Source organism: Gopherus evgoodei, chromosome 4 (assembly GCF_007399415.2).
Source record: "Gopherus evgoodei ecotype Sinaloan lineage chromosome 4, rGopEvg1_v1.p, whole genome shotgun sequence".
Taxonomy (NCBI): Eukaryota; Metazoa; Chordata; order Testudines; family Testudinidae; genus Gopherus; species Gopherus evgoodei.
This window is the reverse complement of record NC_044325.1, coordinates 92,868,654-92,888,596: the sequence shown is the minus strand read 5'-3', so window position 1 is coordinate 92,888,596 and position 19,943 is coordinate 92,868,654. Positions and strand designations below refer to the sequence as shown.

The 19,943-nt window shown below is 41.6% G+C and overlaps 1 protein-coding gene across 3 annotated transcripts in view; it reads left to right on the top strand.

Moving 5' to 3' along the window:
* The first annotated feature begins 473 nt into the window (after positions 1-473).
* Positions 474-19,943, top strand: part of LGR4 (leucine rich repeat containing G protein-coupled receptor 4) — a 141,628-nt gene continuing 122,158 nt past the window's right edge. The window contains exon 1 of one of the 3 annotated variants that reach the window (XM_030560207.1): positions 474-1,261. In XM_030560207.1, coding sequence (XP_030416067.1) covers positions 1,077-1,261 — 185 coding nt within the window. In that variant the 5' untranslated portion in view covers positions 474-1,076. The remainder of the gene's footprint in view (positions 1,262-19,943) is intronic. The other 2 variants (XM_030560204.1, XM_030560206.1) reach the window with 2 other exon arrangements.

The window sequence follows — 19,943 nt, the reverse complement described above, 5'->3', positions numbered from 1 at the left end:
GCTCATACACAGAAGGCCTTACTGAGTTAAGTAAGTATTTGGAGGAGTGGGCTTCAGGTGGTACAGAACTCAGGCATGTTTTTTAAACAAACAAAACTTGAAAAAATCAGATTTTAAAACAATTTTTGGTTTTAATAATTAAAACCAAATTAAAGTGCCACATCATGCAGGAAATGGAAACTGATTTTTAAAATATTAATTTTAACGGATTCCTTTACCCTAATTAAGATGACTCGAGTTTCTGTGAATTCACTTCTGTTTCAGCGCACTCCTCACAGCTTGCATTTTTCACTCACCCCACTACCTTCACCTCTGCTGCCTTGTGTGCAACCTTCAATCACCCATTCAGCCAGCTCAGGGATTCCATTTGAACCACCACCTTGTCACTCATCTGTCGGGGTAACGCCCACCAAGAGCGCCACTTACCGAAGAGGCCAAGGCGCCCTTCGTCCGTTGGCTGCTGCTAGGCTTCTCTTTGCATATTAATCAGCCTCAGATTTCTTCTGCACCAATGCGGGCGCCGGCTTCACTCTCCGTATACGCACCTAGCTGATTTGCATAGAGCTGCAGCCGGGGCCCCGACACTGTGCAACCCTAGAAGGGAAAAGGAGGCTGCGGAGCTGGACTGGTGTGTCTGGCTCCTGGCAAGCAGGGGAGTGGAGTAGGAGAGGCAGACAGGAGCTGGAATGGCTGCACGGTTCACTTCCTAGGCACTGCAACAACAGGGAGAGCGCCACGGCAGAGGCAAAGCCCAGCGCACGTTACCTGCTAGCTTGAGATGAGCCCCGCAGAGGGCAGGGAGCTGCTGCCTTTCAATGGAGCAGGAGGGAGCAGGGAGAGACGCTGAAGTGCTGGCTCCTTGTGCACGGTATTGAGGGGAAGCCAGAGAGGGAGAGAGGGCGAGACGCTCCGCTTGCGCTGGGCACGGAGGTGGGGAGGGAGCTGCGGTAACAAGGACTCAGCTCGGCTCCGCGCGGGGCCAGGGCAGCGGGCGCGGGGGACGAATCGTTCTGCGAAGGGACCCAGCCTCGCCGCTCCCAGGAACAAGACTCCCGCACGCACCGGAGGGGCTCGCAATGCGGTGCTTGGCTCTGCTCGGCTTCTTCGCCTGGGGCTTCGGGAGCTCGGCTGGGCCCAGCGGCGGAGCTTCCCCTCCTCCTTGCCCGGCTTCTTGCAGCTGCGACGGGGACGGAGGAGTCGATTGCTCCGGCCGGGGGCTGACCGCCGTGCCTGAGGGACTCAGCGCCTTCACCCACGCCCTGTAAGTCCTGGGGGCGGTGTGGCGGGGGGAGCTGGAGACAGGGGTGTTTGTGTTTTTGCTAGAAGGGGTCCCCCTTTGCCTCCAGGCTTTCCCAAACAGGTTTCCCGGGTGGGTGTGTTGGCAGCATGGCCTGGGCAGATGCCTGCCCTACCTGTTAGTGTGGCAGGGTACGGAGACCGGCTGGGGCTGGGCTAGGTTAATGCCAAGGGCTTTCAAAAACAAACTAGGGATTTTTTTTTTTTTTTTTAAGATTTGTTTAGAGCCCAGACAGCCCTTCTGCCAGTCTTTTTGGTGATCTTAATTCTCCCTGGCTTCCATTTGACAACTAGGTGGGAGAAAGGTGGCCCTTACCTTATTACTGCCTTGTTCCCCCGGATGGAGGAAGCGAAGAGGAGATATTGTATCTATTTTAATGGAGCCCCTTCCTCTGAGAAATAGACCCCTCGTTCTATCCATAGGTCCTTGTTCCTATCCTACAGGCTTTTGGTGTCTTAAGGCCAGGGATTCGCAGATCTGGGTAAAAGTTGGACCTAGACACCTTTTTGGTGTGTGTCAAACAAACAACCCTAAACCCTGCTGATTGGTGCATGCCCGTTCTCAGTCAACAAGCAAAGACCATCAACTGGTAAGGGCAAGGCAGAATCAATAAGACAGTATTCTTGTGCTGCCAAATTTGGGCATGCTGAGTGAGGTAACACCTGGATTCAAGCACAATCAGTGTTTAAAAAAAAAACACAGAAAAAAACTCCACCCATTAATCCAGGCATAGTTATTGAGCAAATACCTTGATTTTGCTGGCTCTAAGATCTCAATATAACCAACTGACCCTTCTGTCTGTCAAACAGAGCCTTATGAAGAGGAGACCACAGTATTATGAACAACAAAAAATAAGCAATGCTATGTACATTTAATGGTGTGTTTTGTTTTTTTGTTAATTACTTGGGAACTCTCTTAGGCATTTCTAAAGTGTGTTTATCAACTTGGTATCTAAGCACCTGGCGTGTTCCTTTGAATTTTTGGATTGTAAGCATTTGGGGTTGCTGAAGGATTTCCTTAAAAATTGTAGAAATCCACAAATCTGTTTGTATCAGTCAAGAGCAGGCGAAGGTTTTCCCAAATTGGCATTTCTTATGCAGATTCATTTACTGTACTTACATTGTCTCTGCAAGGTCCAAAGCTGAAAAAGGAAACAATAAGACATGAATAGACTTCAGGCAGTGGAGTTCTGATTAGGTATCTAGAATGGCAGGAGACCGACTACCTGCAGAATATGCCAAGTAAGAAGGCTGGAGGTGAAGGACAAAAACCATCAATTATTATATTTGAAAATGGAACTATGTAGCAGTATCATATTGCTCAAAGAAACAGAGAAGTTCAAGGGTTAATGTTAATTGTGGTTCAGGTATGCAAGGCCAAGGAAGATTAGATGGTTTGCATAGAAATGAGGAAAAAGAATACAATAATAGGTAAATGTTAAACATGAGGTAAATATAGCAGGCAACAACATTACCTGCCTTAAAATATGGAGAGGGCAAGTATTTGTATCCTTTGAAACATCCTCATATTAATTCAGAGTATATTTAGCTAGCTAGCAAGTGAATTAGATGTGCTGCTCCCAGCAAAAGTTTCAAACTTTTGTTTTTGGAGGGTGAGTTAGGTAGTCCATCCATAAACAGCACTAACCATTCCTCTGCCAAAAATCATGTTGGGTCTGTAGTGTAGGCAGATGTTATTAATTAAGCACACAATGTTAATTTGTTCAAAATATTGTGTCTATAATGTGGAATGAGAGAACTTTTATCTCTAATACAGCTTTATTTACCTTGATTTAATCGTCTCCTGAATTTGGTTAATCAGTTTCCTTTCATAATAAACCTCTAGGTTGTCTCTTTGGATCATTTCTTTAAAGTCCTCTGTGAAAGTTGGCACTCTAGGCAAGATTTGCCAGTTGGCATCTGTGTTAAATATTCAATAATTCTATTATAAACTTTTAATTGTACATTTCCCTTCTGTAGTGAGATGACTGAAGAGGGATTTACAGCTTTCAATATGGTAGAGTTTTGCTAATCTACAAACCTGTTAAGTTTCACAATAAAACATGCCAGCCTTACCCCACTTCTCAGCAAAGTTTTAATAGCAGAGGGCTGTAATGAGATTTTGTATTATTAAAGCTTCGCTACTGTTGCAAAATGTATTAGTGCACATTATAGCAAATTACGATGATGCATACTCATAAATCAATACTGAACTATGTTTGTCAAAAGTAAAGGAGCAGAATATACTTTGTTGAAATAGTCTTTATTTTTCTGTGTATTTTGGTTCATTTACTTTCTGATTCATGAAATTCATAAATATGCAAAGGATCTCCTGGTTCTTAGTATGAACTACCAGGATTTTCCCAGTGCTTGTTCATCAGTTGTACCTTAGCAAAACATGTCCCATTTCTCTCATATACACCTCTATCCCGATATAAAGCTGTCCTCGGGAACCAAAAAATCTTACCGTGTTATAGGTGAAACCTTGTTATATTGAACTTGCTTTGATCTGCTGGAGTGCGCAGCCCCGCCCCCCCGGAGCGCTGCTTTACCGCATTATATCCAAATTCATGTTCTATTGGATCGTGTTGTATCGGGGTAGAAGTGTACCATGTGTGCAGATATTTTTATCATTTGGATTGTGTAGAGCAGATTATTGAGCCTTAAATTCTTAGGAGTCTTTTACTTGTTAGCAGGAAGTTTCATATTTGCAAAGTAATTTATTCATTGACTTAGGTGTATTGTACAGCAAGACTGCCATATAATAGTACCATATAATACTGGGAGTTGGCTTTTTCCTTGTATTTCATTTGCAAAGGCAATGTTTCTCATGGTTAGAGCAGGGGAATGGAAGACAGGAGGACTGGGATCTCATTCTGCCGCTGTTACTGAGCAAACTAGGGGCATGGTCTCAGACTATGGAGATGTGAATAGCATTGTTCAGTAAAGTACCATGCTATAACTCCCCCAGTTGCTGGAGGCGTAGACTAAAAGATTCCTACTTTACATTAACATCAATGTAGTCCTCTTTGAAGGAGGACTACACGAATGCAAACTGTAAACATATTAGTTCGCACCTGCAGCATCCACATGGGGGAGTTACAGCGCAGCACTTTGGTGCGCAATGCTATTCACACCCCAGTAGTCGGAATTGCAGGGCAATGTAGACATGCCCTCAGACTTGCTAATAAGCTCCCTGTGCCCTAGTTTCTCCATATGTAAAATGGGGATCTTGCCAAACTTTGTAAAGTGCTTCAAGATTCTTGGGAGAAAGGAGCTTGGAGGTTGTGATTATTAGGATGACTAGCATCCCTGTATATCTGTGAGACTGCTTTTATTGTGCAGAAGTGGTTATAAGCCATTAAAATTAGAACCCAATATAGCTATAGTTGCCAAACTCTTTCAGTTGTAACTCCCTGTTTTCATATGCTGATAAGATTCCAGAAGTTCACTTCTGGGACTGATGTATTCCATACTTGGTTTCTGTTTGAAGGTGGGATGTGATATATACTTCAATGTGTGTTTGGTGTTTGGGCAATCTACCTCAGACCAAAATCCTTTCAGCTTCTTTGCTTTGCAAGAGTTAAAAATACTGCCCATGTGCATGCCAATTATTGTCCTTGCTTTTGATTTTTTTCAAATACAGAACTCGACAATGGCTGCTTTTTAAAACTTTGCATTTAAATAGTCCCCGTTTTGGAGCATAGCCATTCCCAAGTTTTGGATATGGGGGAAAGGCAAAATAATGGTTTTATAAGCCATAGAAAATTCAGCACGCTTGGTAAGCATCATCTGAGCCTGATATTCTGTGAATTTGAAATTAAGTTTCGTTTTTGTTTTGTCCAAGAAATTGCCATGGTGATGTGCTGCTGCCTTGTTAACCCAACAATGACCATATCTTTTACCTGTCCTGTACCCTGCAAGAATTTAAAGCCTTACATTTCTTGATGTTAGAGAGGCAAGGTGAGTGAGATAATATATCTTTTATTGGGCCAACTTCTGTAGGTCTCTCACCAAAAGAAGTTGGTCCAATAAAAGATATTGCCTCACCCACCTTGCAAAACTCTTTAGTATCCTGGGACCAACATAGCTACACTGCATTTCTTGATAACTTTTAACTGTGTAATCTTAATGTAACATCCTATATATATAAAAATATACTGATGTATTTCCCTGATCTTCCATATCAGGTTAGCTTGAATAGAACCACAGGTGGATGTCCATTTGCATTCTTGTCTCTTCCTATTTCTGCTTGTACTGGTATCTTACAATGGTCAATTGAGTATCGTAGACTGGGTACTCCTGTTGGTGTGTTTTGTTCGCAATGCATCCATTATTTTATTATATTTGATTATTATTGTATGACTCACTAAAATGTTTTTTTTTTCATAGAGTCTAATGGATATTATGAGTCCCTTGCCATGGAGTGTCTACAGTCTAATTTTTCATGTGACGAAATGAGTGAATACCACACAATGGTAGGGGTTGGGGATGAGGGGAGGAAGGACTGGGGTTTCAATAATAAGATCATCTAGTTACTTAGGCCTTGTCTACACTGCCACTTTATAGCACTGCAACTTCCTCGCTCGGATGAACCCTCCCACCCCCCGAGCGCTGCAAGTTTCAGCGCTATAAAGTGGCAGTATAGACAGTCACCAGCTACTCCCCTCGCAGAGGTGGGCTGTTTTTTTTTGTTTTTTTTTACAGTGCTGGTGCTTTAACATGGCTAGTGAAGACATACTCTCAGTTATGATATGAGCAGAGCAGGATGTTTCCATTAAACATATAATAGGGTTTGTTGTTTTTAAAGGAGGATATCTCATGGAGGATATTCCATGAATGAGTCAGCCTGAGAAAAAGAAACAGAGAAGGGAGTAGTGTGGAAGAAGTATACGAACAGAGGGGATTAGAGCAGATGAGATGGGGTGAATCCAGTGGGTATCAGGAGGAATAGGAGAGGAGATAGACTTTTGATACAGTTACTGTAGGGAGCCATTTTTTGGGTAAAACTTAGTTGGGTTTCGAAGTCAGAATTACACAATCAGCTGCTTGTGTTTTTTTTTTCTGATCATAGGCTTTGTGGCTTTGCTTTGTTGCAAAATAACTGTTGTCTAGCAAGTTGATTATGCCAAAGCAGTAATGTTAAGATGAAAGCTAATGAGTTGGGTTTTTCTTTTTGTTTTTGTTTTAATTGATGCAATGTGTTCTTTTTCTTTGACATGATCTTACCCAGCGGTGTAGTGGTAACCAAAGAAGTGGATAAACTAACCTAAACTTAACTCCATATTCCCTAAATGAGAAGTTTACCCTGCAGTACACTATTGATCTTATGCATGTTGTCAATGACTTGGCAATATGTTATGTAAAAGAAAACATTCTCTATGTGGTCAAAGCAGGTTATGCTGAGGGCATCTTTTATATTTCTGCTGGTATTACTTAACCGCAAATACTATACTTTTCAAGCCTAATACTGGTCTCCAGAGTGGAGACACATTGGCTGATATTTTTCAGAAGTGATTAGTGATCTTCGGGAACTTGGATATCTGGATCCCCAACTTCAGACACTTTAAATAGGTCTCATTTTTCACAGAGTGGGTGTTTGATACCTCCTGAAAATCAAGCTCTTTTGAGGTGACACAGTTGGGCTTCTGAAATCGCTAGTTATTTTTTGAAAATCCCAGCCAATTTAAATAATAAAATATAGTATTTCATCAGGATCTTAAAAATGAAAAATATATTACCTAGCCATAAATATAATCCTTGTTCTTGCCAATGATTGTCAGGATACATAGCATTTTGTTTCCTGATTTGCGGAAAAATTTGGAAGCTTAAAATTGCAAGTATGCCACTCCTCTTACTTCCCAAGAACTTCCTTCAAACAAAATGATTTTCTGAGAGTGTTTGAAATTTTGGGGGGTTGGTTACTTTGTTTTAATTTTACTGTTTTTCCATTTTTTGTGTGTATGTTTTCAAGACCATAGGCATTCTAGTGTCCAAATGCTTTGGCACAATCTTGATGTAGTCAATAGGTGGATCGTGGGCCAAATCTGGACTGCCAAACACCTTTGAATGGACTGTGAAATCATTTTATTTACATATTATTATCATTATTGTTATTGTGTTGTGAAAAAATGTTTCTCTGAAGTCTGGACCTTGGCTATACCTAGACCAAGACATTTGGACCTTGACAGAAAATAATTGTCTACCCCATTTCACATGTTTGTTTGCATTGGTTTTTATTCTCTGCTCTCCTCCCTGCATGAAGAAAAAACACAATTGCTGCCTAATTTTGTTTTAAATGCATTCCATTTGTACTGTGCATATTTGGGTTAATCTTCCCTTTCTTCCAAATCCATCACTTCACAAACGAAAAAAGTCTTTTTTTTCTAGTAGACATTCAAAAAGGAAATGCTAATTTTGCTATTTGCAAAATCAGGGTAAATGGCTTTTAAAAGCCATCAGTTTCAATGCTGTATTTTCTACAGTTGTTCTGCAGCTTCACAATCAAAATGTTGGGTTTTTTTTAATAAGCAAGGTCTAGCTCAGGGTTTGCCAGGGTAAGCACCCTAGTGGGCCCGGCCAGTTTGTTAACCTGCAGGTTCGGCTGATTGTGGCTTCCACTGGCCACGGTTCGCTGTCCCAGGCCAATGGGGGCAGTGGGAAGCACCGAGAGTCATACTGGCCACTGCTTCCCACTACCCCCATTGGCTTGGGATGGCGAACCGCGGCCAGCGGGAGCCTCAATCAACTGAACCTGCTGCGTCGGCAGGTAAAAAACTGACCCGGCCCGCCAGGGTGCTTACCCTGACGAGCCGCGTGCCAGAGGTTGCCGACCCCTGGTCTAGCTATTTGTAATTGGTGTCTCTGTATTTGTAAGAGTTGATTAATTCTTGGAGATTTGTAATGTTCTTGTACCCATCTCGAAGGAGGTATTGTACCTGAATCTGGTCCAACTGGGCTATTTCTGCTGAGTTTATATATAAATATTCAGCAGGATTATAGTATCACTTGACTAGTCCTGCTGTCTCCAACGAAACGTGTGTGTTTTTATAACTGAATGTTGTGGGTTTTTTTTTTTTTTTTTAAATCTGGAATTTTTATGTAGCATTCAGCTGAAACCGATGGTAGGGTAGCATGTAGACCTACAATGTTCTCTTTTAATGTGTCAGATACAAGGCATTGCCTTGTAATGTTATGGATCAGTTACTGTTGCATTAGAATGGTGAGGAGCCTGTTTAGGTGCAATGAACATTGTCTAACAGAGGGACTGTTTTGAAAATTAAGGATGGCCAGGCATGACTTTCAGTTTGGAAAATGTAGCATAATTAAGGCTTTTCTGTCTCAGGAAAATTATATCTCATTATAGGTTTGAAGGTTTTGCAGTTACACATTGTTTAATTTTTCAATTGCCTATGCTACATACTGTGATAAGTGATAAAGTCCACCTTTATTCATATATTAAAGACTCATTTTTTTCTTTAAAACAGCAGTGTCTGGAAGCCTTGTTGTTGTCTGTTTTTTTTTTTTAAATAAAGGCTTTTTTAAAGAAAGATCACACACATATAACAAATAATTTTGACAACAATAAAAACATTATTTTGCTTTAAAAAGAAATATTTTCTTCTCCCCACCTTCCGCATTCTAGCATTGTTAATAGATGAGACCCAAGAATGAAACTGAAATGAAACTGCCTAATCTATTTTTCATTGTTCATTAACAAAAATTAAAAGAACAGCATAAACGGTGAAGAGTTAAAACAAAACAAAACAGTCAAAATACATCTTGATCTGCTACCATAGAGCTCTGCACCCATGCAGAGTCTAAGACTTTTCATGCATCTGGGCTTACTAATAACACTGGAACAGATACATCAGCCCAGATCTTGCAGCTGGATCCAGGTGAGCAGATCCTTGCAGCTGTGGGGAGCGACCCTGAATTCAGTGACGGTCTCTCAAGCTGATTTGGTTGCAAGATTAGGGCATTTAAAGTATGTATTTTTTTCATGTGTCTTCTTTCTTCTTTAAGAAATATGAAGTCCTAGGTATTGCATGAGAAGGTAGAGGTTTTTTTTTTTTACGGTTTTTAGTGTTAAGGAAAAAGAGTGTAAAATGTGTAATTGGCAACAAAATTCTTGCGTGCCTCCCCTTCTCCCCAAAAATCAGTGCCCTACCACAGTGTCTAATTTGTCAGTCACTTGACATTTATTTTTGCACCTTGAGCTCATTATTATCAGCCATATGTCATTTCTTGTTTGATGCTGACTAGCAGAGGCTCAGAACCATGACTTCAGGGAGCATGGAAATCAGTTTGCTGTGTGAAAAATTTCAGAATGTTAATTTAAAACAAGTTTCTACTGGTAAATCATTCCCTTTAACCCTTGATAGACTTTTACTAGTAAATATGTGTTTAACATGAAAAATACTGGAGGATGCAATTCAGGCATTCAAAAAACATTCATGAGACACTTCACCTGTTTTTTTTATGTACACAGAGAAAGTTATTGGCCTAGATTCCAGAAGGGCAAAGCATTCCTACCTCCTTGTAAGGTGAAAGAAAGCTACTGTGTTCTTGGTCCCTTGGGAAAGCAGGCTGACAGTTTCTAGCCTTCATTAGTGAAGATTACCTTCTCACTGGGAACCAAATGTAAGCTGGTGCAGTATTTGTATTGTGGAGGGTCTACAGACAGCACTAGTGCCCCTCCTGCTGCTCATAATTTCACACTGTTGAGGCTTTGGAAAACTAGCAAGACTGAGCAGCTTTCCCCTTGCCCTCTGAATTCTGTAGGCAGTGGTGAAACTGTAAAAAATCATGTCAATTCTATGCTGTTGCCACCTGGAAAAAGCGAGGATATTGGATTTGTTCATAGACAAGATGAAGAACCTGAAAGAGGCCGGAGGAGAGTTAGAATAGCAGAAATATTTTCTCTTCATCACCCTCACTGCAGGGAAGGTGTAGAGAGAGGGAGGCTAGAGTATCCAAACAGTCTTCCTACACCCAGGAGACTGGACTGACAGAAGGAGGAGACAGAAAGCTCCTTACTTCCAGGAGAGAGAGGAGATGAGCTCCAAACTTAAAAAGACACCTATTTGCAGAAGGCTGATATAAAAGAGAGGCCCCAATTTGAGTTTAAGGGGCAGCACTTTTCTAGAAATCCTAGCAACCTCCCCAGCAGCTGGGCTGGGCACCTCAGATGCATCTGGACTTTGTCCTTGAACCTTGCTGGTGGAGCCTACCTACCCTCATCTTTCATATTTGCCTCTTGGCATGCTTGGTCTGCTCTCCCACCCCCCTCCAACAAAAAAAAAAACAAAAACAAAACACACACAACCTGCTGCTATTTAGTAATGAGAGGTTCTCAATCTGTGATCTGTAGAGGGATGTCTGGTCCCATGAAGTTGGCTCTTCATTATTTCCAGCTACTAAATTGCATTACAAATCAGCTACAAATGGATTAAATGTTTTCCTAATCTCTCTTCTACTGGTATGTAAGCAATTGTTTTAGCTGCCACTAGATTTTATGTCACCGTGAATGAGAGAGGAAGCTTGCCGATACCATTTTGAATGGGAGAGAAGGTTATCCCTGTCACGATTTAGTGTTGTCCTCACTCTGGAAATGTTTGAGAATGCATGTTTCAGGACCTGATCCCCTCTCCCATTGAAGTAAATGGCTAAATTCCTTTTGATGGTGCGATATCAAGGCTGTGTAGAATGTACTGTAGTTCATTGTTTCTCAAAGTCGGACCGCTGCTAGTGTAGGGAAAGCCCCTGGTGGGACGGGATGGGCCGGCTTGTTTACCTGCCGTGTCCACAAGTTAGGCTGATCACAACTCCCACTGGCCGCGGTCCGCCATCCCAGGGCAATGGGGGCTGTGGGAAGTGGCGTGGGCCAAGGGATGTGCTGGTCGCCCTTCCTGCAGCCCCCATTGGCCTGGAGTGGTGAACCTGCGAACGCAGGAGGTAAACAAACCAGTCCGGACCGCCAGGGGCTTTCCCTGAACAAGCGGTGGCCCGACTTTGAGAAGCACTGGTGTAGTTCACTGCATCTGTTAGTGCCTGGTGGGAATAATGCTGAGATGGCATCTGGTGTGCTTGGCAAAAGAAGTGACCTGATTTTCAGAGGTGCTGAGCTACTATTACTCCTGTTGACTTTCATGTCAGACACCTCCAATCATATAATAATTTTACCATCTCTTGCTAACACTGATTACTACAACTCACAGATTGAAAAGAAAATGTTTCTCTGTTTGTTTGTTTACTGTGTGCATGTGACAATAATTTGTGTGTATAGTCCATCAATTTTTCTTATTGTATAAAAGGGTCTTTTGTGCAGACAACGGACATCATTATATACTGGGGCATAGCAATATTCTAACATATGTTTAAAAAAGCAAAAGGTTATTGTTTCTGAACAGGTGATGGTGTTGGCATATTTTCTCCAATTGGCTGGAATGACATCTGTGAAAACTGACTTTTACTTTTAAAAAATCACTTGATATTGTTTTTTGTCAACCTCATGCATCTGGTATTTTGTATTTGTCTACTTGGAATTTATATATGTCATTTTTTCTTAGATGTGTCATTGTCCTATATCTGCACACTGGTATGGTGCCCTGGGGCTTAGTAAAACCACAAAAAGTCAGTTGAGCTTTTAATATGAAACCAACCCATTAAAGGAGTGTTTTGTTCAATGCATTTTGGCTGTTGAGAAAACATTAGTTGAAACATAGACTGACACATTTGAAATATTGTGGACTCTATGTAATGACAGAGATAAAGTGAAACTGCTTTTGTTGTGTTGTGTGTGTGGTGGTTTTTTTTTTTTAACTCTTGTGTTTGATTGTCAATTTCTACTTGAGGAAACTTAATTTAATAAGGACATCTGAAAAGTAATATATTATAATGAGAGATTGGAGTAGTATATTATGTACAGTTAAAAATATTAAATTGTCATTTCATTGCACTTAACTGATTGAATGCAGTGTTTGATACAACTAGATAGAAGAATTTTACTATTTTGTGGCATAATGATTGTGGAAGCTTGATGCTTTAATATGTATCAAGATGAATTTTGTAATTCAGATCTTGTCTGTATTTTTATAGTTAGGGTGAAATGCTATAGAAGTGCTGCACTGTAGTCTTTTGGTCTTTGCCCTGTCCTAAATTACTGTTTAATGTTAATCATTTGCTGTGTCCCACCCTAGAGATGGGTGGGTCTGTAAAGTGCTTTGGGATCCTTCAACATAGCATTCTATCAATATAAATGTGGTATGGATTTGCAAACAGTATAAGACTGTCTATGTGGGATCATCAGGTTACATCAGTCTGTCAACGTGTGCCTCATTCTCTCCCTTCCAAACTCCAGGAAGGTCATCAAGGCCTCAAAAATCCCCTGTTTAAAAAGTCTTACTTGCAGCAACTCCTTGCTCTTACAAAGTAGGAGCCAGTTAGTCCCACATTCTGAACTCTCTCGAGGAAGAAAATAGGTGTGATGTATTTTTTGTTTGTGTTTTGAAGCTCCCCAAAGTTGGACAAATAACTGAGGAAAAACTGGGTTTCAGGAAGTGTTTGATAAGGACAGAAATCAATGGCTGTAACTACATTAATAATGACATCTGTAGGATCTGCTAATTCTAAGCAGTCTCCAGTCATTTGTTGGTCTTGAGAATTGAGCCATAAGCTTTATGCATTGTGAAGGTTAATTTCCATTTTGAAACCACTGTTTTGCATCATCTGACTTGCAGTTTAAAGTACTTGGGACTCGATCCTATCTTCAGGTACTACATATAAGTAAAGTGCCACGAGTCTTGTGGAATTTCACCTTTTAAAATTAGTAATTGGTTCCTGCATATTGTATGTAAAGATGCAGGGGAAGGCTCGTGCCACAAAGACCCAGCATAGAGGCGAGCACCACCTGGGAGGCACAGGGCACTAGCAGTAATAGGGTTTTGTCTTTGTGGTTTTTACAGCATTTGCTTGCTCATAATTTATTTTTTGTAAATTTTTGTCCTTTTTTCCTCATGAAGACAAGCTCAAAGGTGAGGCAGCAGTTGCTACGCACCTTCTGGGAGGGCTTATTGCCTTGAAGGATCAGGCCCTAAAGGACAAAAAGCTGTATACTGTGTTCCTATGGCTATTTAGCTAAGCTTTCCCTTTTAAAACTCAAAGCATCTTATTTTAAAATTTGAATAACCTAACAATAGAAAAACAATGAGCCTGTTGAATGTCTCCCCATAAAATTTCAAGAAATTGTGTTCTGACTTCTAAATGATACACAGTTGGCATTGAATCATAAAACGTTGTGTGACCTCAGAGCTACTCAGCTTAATTTAGATTCATTTAATAATACTGCCAAACCTGTTTAATTTAGCTTAATTGAATAATGCTGCAAATGGAGTTGTGCATTTGATAACCTCGTTCTGTGAAAATGTTTTTTGTTGAAGAATTTTCCCATTACTTTCTTGACATCTGCATGGTTACACATGAATAGCATGACCCAGTCTCTCAGCAGGGAGACTAATGTGGCCCTGCTTTCGATAGCCCTGTTACTGACACACAAAACATATGGAATATTTCATTTCTGTCTTTGCAGACAGGGCGTGGGGCTGTAAGGGCAAAGGGCTGCAAGCTTCAAACTTCATGGTAAATTGGTACGTTAACCACAAGGTTTACTGTTAGTAATCGAAGTGCTTTTGCCAGAGTCCTATTATTTCACATGACATTGTGTTGCTGTAGGAATAGAATCCCAGATGTAGAACAAATCCATTTCAGCAATCCAATATTAATAATGTAAGTAAGCAGCAGACTCCTCTGTGGTCTCATTTAATCTTTAATGACACATGATAGCAAGTGACAATTTTCCTAAAATATTTGGACACTGTAGTTGTCAGTGTTTGTTTGCTATTTGCTTGACAGATACACCAGATAAGAACACAGATGCATGGTTCCCACTGGAACAAGTCATGGAGGCTGTCTCCCCTTACATTCATTATGTCCCCTTTCACGCCACAAAATGGGGCCAATTGTTTCCTATCCTCTGAACCAAACACAGCACTGTGACTCTAAAGTTTCTATTGTGTGGTAACAAAGTGAGAGTCTGCTACTGCATTCCACTCTAGCCAGTGGGTTACTGCTCAGTCATCAGGAGTGTAGCCAGAAAACCAAGGCACAGCACTGTTGTTTCATCACCAAAGGGAAAGAAAACCCATTGTGAGGCTGGGGGAGAAATGAAGAAAACACTTGCCACCCAAATATGTGAAATAGTTAAATGGGGATTCAGGGAATTTACCCTTCTCATCCCTTCCAGTAATTTCTTCCATGTTGTTTTTACTCATGCTATTTTAAATTGTGTTAAAATCATATTTAAAAGTAATTCTTACTATGGTGGTCGTTCTGCAGTTTTTCCAAATACAGGCTCAGCCACCCCATGGACGATGGACAGGTGAAGGTGAAGACTATTTAATCTGCAGCTTTGGAGTGTAGACCCATGACAGAACTCCAAAAGTGAATCCTATTTGGATTGCTGGTTCCAGTCCCCCTTCTAGACTTTTTAGATTAGGCAAAATTTAGACTGATCCAGTACTTAACTCCCTTAGAATTCCCTTCCTACACCCAGAAACTGTTTTCCAGGTTACATGGTTGCAGGATCTAGAATTCATATTGGTTTCTAATTAGCAAATGCTCAAAATCAGACCAGGAAAGGGCCTATAGTTCTATTAATCTGAGCTGATCCTTGAACTCACTGAGTTGAGTGTTGCCTTAGAACAGAGGTGGGCAAACTTCAGCCCATGGGCCACATCTGGCCCACAGAACTGTCCAGCCTGATCCCCGAGCTCGTAGCCTGGGAGGCTAGCCCTGACCCCTCCCCCGCAGCCTCAGCTTGCTTGCTCGCTCTGCCGCCGGTGCAATGGTCTGGGCAGCGGGACTGTTTGCTCCTGAGGCAGCGCATCTGCAGAACCTGGCCTGACCTGGTCTCTGTGCTGTGTGATGGCAGGAGGAGGGGCAGTCAGGAAGGAGAGGGCGTTGGATGGAGCAGTGGGGGGTAGTCAGGGGACAGGGAGAAGAGGTGGTTGGATGGGGCAGGGGTGCAAGGGACTATCAGGAATGCCAGGAGGGGTTGGATGTGGCAGTGGGGATCCAGGGGCAGTCAGGGGACAGAGAGTGGGGGTTTGTGGATGGGGCAGGGGTCCCGGGGTCCATCAGGGAACAGGGGGGGTTGGATGGGGCAGGAGTCCTGGGAGGGGAGCAGATTGGAGGTGGGTGCCAGGCCACACCCCCCTTCCCTAAATAGCCCTCCATACAATTTTCAAAACCCAATGCGGCCCTCAGGGCAAAAAGTTTGCACACCTGTACCTTAGAAGTTGAATGAGCTGAGGTTCACACACACAAATTCTCTCAGGAAGATTTGGGGAGTCCTGTCTGAGCTGTATCCTACAAAAACCCCTGCTTGCTAGTCTCCTTTTTCCCTCATGCCACCCAGATTACTGCCCCTTCCAGGCCAGAGACCCCGCCCTCTGGAATGCTTCCCTTAGAGCTCAAAGTTCTCCATTTCCGAGCATAACTGGAGGAGTTGATTCATCATCCTGTGAATAGGCTTCTTTTCAAGGTGAAGCGACTTCAGTGTCATCTGGTTTTGCGGTGGTGATTTATTCTAATTTCAAACCTTTCAAGTCCATGTAAATTGACTGAAAAGTTTAACTTTAAGGGTTTTTTAGCAGATTGTTTTAATTATAGTCAGACCATAAACCTAGAACGCCAGAGACTATTCAGTAAACAAAATATTGCAATATTTTATATGCCAAACTTCAGCTTCCTGAAAGAGTAAAATGGCTGAGAGCTGGATGGGGCTGCCATTTCGTGCCAAGAACTCCCATTGAAGAGTTCACAAGGGAAAGATCACCTGGCCTTACGGCTACAAAGGTAGTGGTGGGCTCTCTTCTGTTCATGTTCTGTAGGCAGTTCCTTTGGATAGCTGAACTTAATGGCATGAACAGAGAAAAATGGGGGCTGGATATGGGGCGGGGTGAGGGGGGGAATCTTTTGGGTAGTGGGCCTAAAAATTGTCAAGAGAATTAATGGAAATCTGTTGCTAGAAGCATATATTAAAACTACACAGAATTGTTTCCCAAATGATTTATCCTATGATATCTTCCAGTGCTTGGACTAAATGATATTTGAGTCTCTTCTGTCTCTGATTTCTAAAATCAATACACGTGAATATGTATGTGTGTCTACGCAAGGCTTGTCTTGCCGGCTCTCTGCATGCACTCTTCCTGTTGAGCTCAAAATTTCAGGGTAAAGCTCACTGTGTGTAACATGTCTTAAAATTAAATTACTAGGAATTCTTAAAATTGTACAAAGCCTATTTCCCCCATAATGTCTATGTCAGTGTTCATTTAATGGTGCTGCTCTTACTGATTCCTCCAATAAATCATGGTTTTGTTGATTCCTCAGGGAAAATAAATAAGAAAGGGGAAAAAAAATTCCATGTGGTTTTTTTTTTTTTATAATTTGTTTTTACTCTGGAAGAGGTAGTGCTTTGTAGTTTAAGAAATTATTCATGTATGGTTGCCTATTTGAAAACTTGACCCGGGGTCTTTATTTTTAAAAGTGGCTAAGTCACATGTGAAAATGGGACATAGATACTTTTGGGAACTTTTACTTCCAGATATTTTGAAAAGCAAATGTTTTTAAATGGGCATAGTAGCTACTCTTAATATAGGGCCAGATCTTGCTGTCCTTACTTGATCACAAGTCCCACTGTCCTTTATGGAAGTTTTTGAGTGAAAAGATCTGGTAGAGAGAGAAGGATCTGATGCAGATATTTTATGTTCTAGTTCTGTGGGATTCTACTACTGAAACGTGGCAGCTGGACGTTTGGAGTTGGACACAGTCCTACCTTTTGATACTTTTACTGCTGTTGATTTTAACACTTGTTTTTTTGGTTTTTTTTTAACTGCTAATATTGACCAAACTGTTAATATTTTATGGAGCTAGTGTGGTGAGTCTCCTAAGGTGTAGAAAGGTCATGTCTGTTCCAAGGGCAAATCTGCTGGCACGGTAACCGTGTTGAGTGTTTACTGGAGACACTAAATCCCTTAGATATCCAGGTCAATTAATCATTTATTTTGATTTGACTTACTCTTGCCTGAAATATTTCATTTTAAAAACTCCAGCGAGTTTACGTACATGTTTACACCCACTTCCTCCCAAAAAATATGTTAAAAAGGAGTCAGTGTGGCACAGATAGTGGCTTTCTAACTTCCAAGCCAATAGTGTCTAGTGTCCTGACTTTCAGATGTTTTAAGTAGGGTTTGGATTCACTGAGAGGAAAATTAGTCGATGTAGTAGCCTCTGGATAGGTTTTAGAGGTCTAGCTAAAGCATTGGTGTTTAACCACCTAGAGTCAGCTTCTCTCACTTGCAAACTGCCTCTGGATATTCCTAGAATATCAGGGTTGGAAGGGACCTCAGGAAGGCATCTAGTCCAATCCCTTGCTCAAAGCAGGACCCAATCCCCAACTATTTTTTTTCTTTTTGCCCCAGATCCCTAAATGCCCCCCTCAAGGATAGAACTCACAACTCTGGGTTTAGCAGGCTAATGTTCAAACCACTGAGCTATCCCTCCTCCAATTGGGCCTTTAGAATAAATCCGGAGTGATGCCACAAGTCATTGCTGTGGCTTTGCATGCCATGCACACCAAATCCTGTGTAAGAACATCTGCTTGGATTGTCACTATCTCCATCCACATGAGAGGCTGTGGGACACTAGCCACCAGCATGTTCCTCCAAACACTTCTGTAACACCGTTCATGTTAACTCACGCACATACAAATATACATTGTTAAGTTGTGACACAAATATCCGTGATGCTTGCTGCAAACAACAGTGCTAACCCCCAAGACAGTCTCCTCTGGTGCAGTTCCAATGTGCATGGGAACCACTGGCATAATAACACAAACAATGCAAATAGTCTTCCCAGTCCCATCTCACAATAAACTGAGTGCTGCCTAAATGGCCTGTCTCATTCGCTTTCTGAACTCTACATAGGGGTCATATTTCCCAGAGGCCACTTACCTGTGCAAATAATGCTGCATGCACTGTCGAGCTCAGTTTTGTGTTGTTCTCCCAGAGATCAGCGTTGTTGATTTTGTTTTCCTTCTGTCACCTGAATGACTCATAAGAGGCCTTTCTCACAGCATGCTGCCAGCTGGCCTGAGGCTGATATGAAGGCACTGGTGTCCTGCTAGCTTATTTGTGTAGAAGGTACTTTCTGTGCAATTTGTTCATTGAACATACTGTTCAGTATCAATACAAAAGATCAATTTGTGTCCCCATAAATTCCCTTACCATAACTAATGCAAATAGTAAAGCAAGAGAAAAATAAATGCATCAGACTATCAAAAGTGTAATATTAACTTTTAAACCCATTTAGTAGCACATGTCAGTGATTACTGCCATATCAATACAGCGTGAAATGACTCTTCCATGAACTCCCTCATTGTGCAAATGAAGATGATGTTGTTATAAGTGACTCCTAATACAGGAAAAAAGGGGGTAATATTTAGTTCTGTTCCATCTCCATTAATGGTTTGAAAAGGTGTGCCCAGAGTACTTCTAATTTGGGCATCATGCTGATCTTGGATGTAACAGCTTGCCTGTCCCAAAGTACATCTGTTGCTGTAAACTCTGCTGTCTCCTCATCGGTATTCTTGGAAGACTTTTTCTCTTTTCTTTCATATATGCGGTCTGTAAAATGCAGCACGGCAGTGCTATAATAGCGACTTTAGTTAATGAGCTGTCGTTTTGGATGAGTGGACCTCTTCACCTTGCTTTGTCTGCCAAAACTATATCTCATACTTATTGAGAGTACCGTTGGGTCTGTGTCTGTTCGTGTAGTCTGGGAATGGTTTCATTAGACAGGGCAAAAGGTAGGGTATACAGGGTCACCTGGAATCACAGTGGGGCTGGAGACTCCATTAGTATCAATGTTCTTGGTAGAAAGCGCCTTCTGAATTATCAGAGAACAGGCAGTCTTTGGAAAAATCCTGCATTTGCCTGTCCACCCTTATGTAATCATCCAGGACCTTCATAATTGAGTAGTTATTCCTTTCCTTTATTGTACTCCCTCGGGATTCTTTGAGGGGCACGGAATAGATACAGGGGTTCCATCAGTAGTTCCTGCACAGGTGTTTAAATCTTTCAGGAATCTGTGGCACACTGCTGATCCTGTGTTAGCATTTTCTTGTGCTTAAGTCTTTCTGAGAAATCGCTTTAATAAAAAAAGAAAGGAAAACACAATTATGAAATTCAGTAAATTGGAGGGGTGGAGGTATAGCACTTCTAGTGTGTGGTTTGTTTGTTTGTTTGTTTTTTTTAAGCAGACTAAGTTTCAAATTATGGTGTCCCTTAAACTACTGCATTTTGAGACAGTAGGGGAATCAATGTGGTGTAATTCTGGAGATAGTCACTGTCAATATGACTGTTTTCAATGATGTGATAAGCCTGTTCCATCTTCCATCTCAAACAGTTGCTTAGGCCAGGGGTTCTCAATCTTTCGCTTTCTGAGCCCCTCCTTCCCCCCCCCCCATATGCTATAAAAACTCCATGGCCTACCTGTGTCACAACTATTATTTTTTCTGCATATAAAGC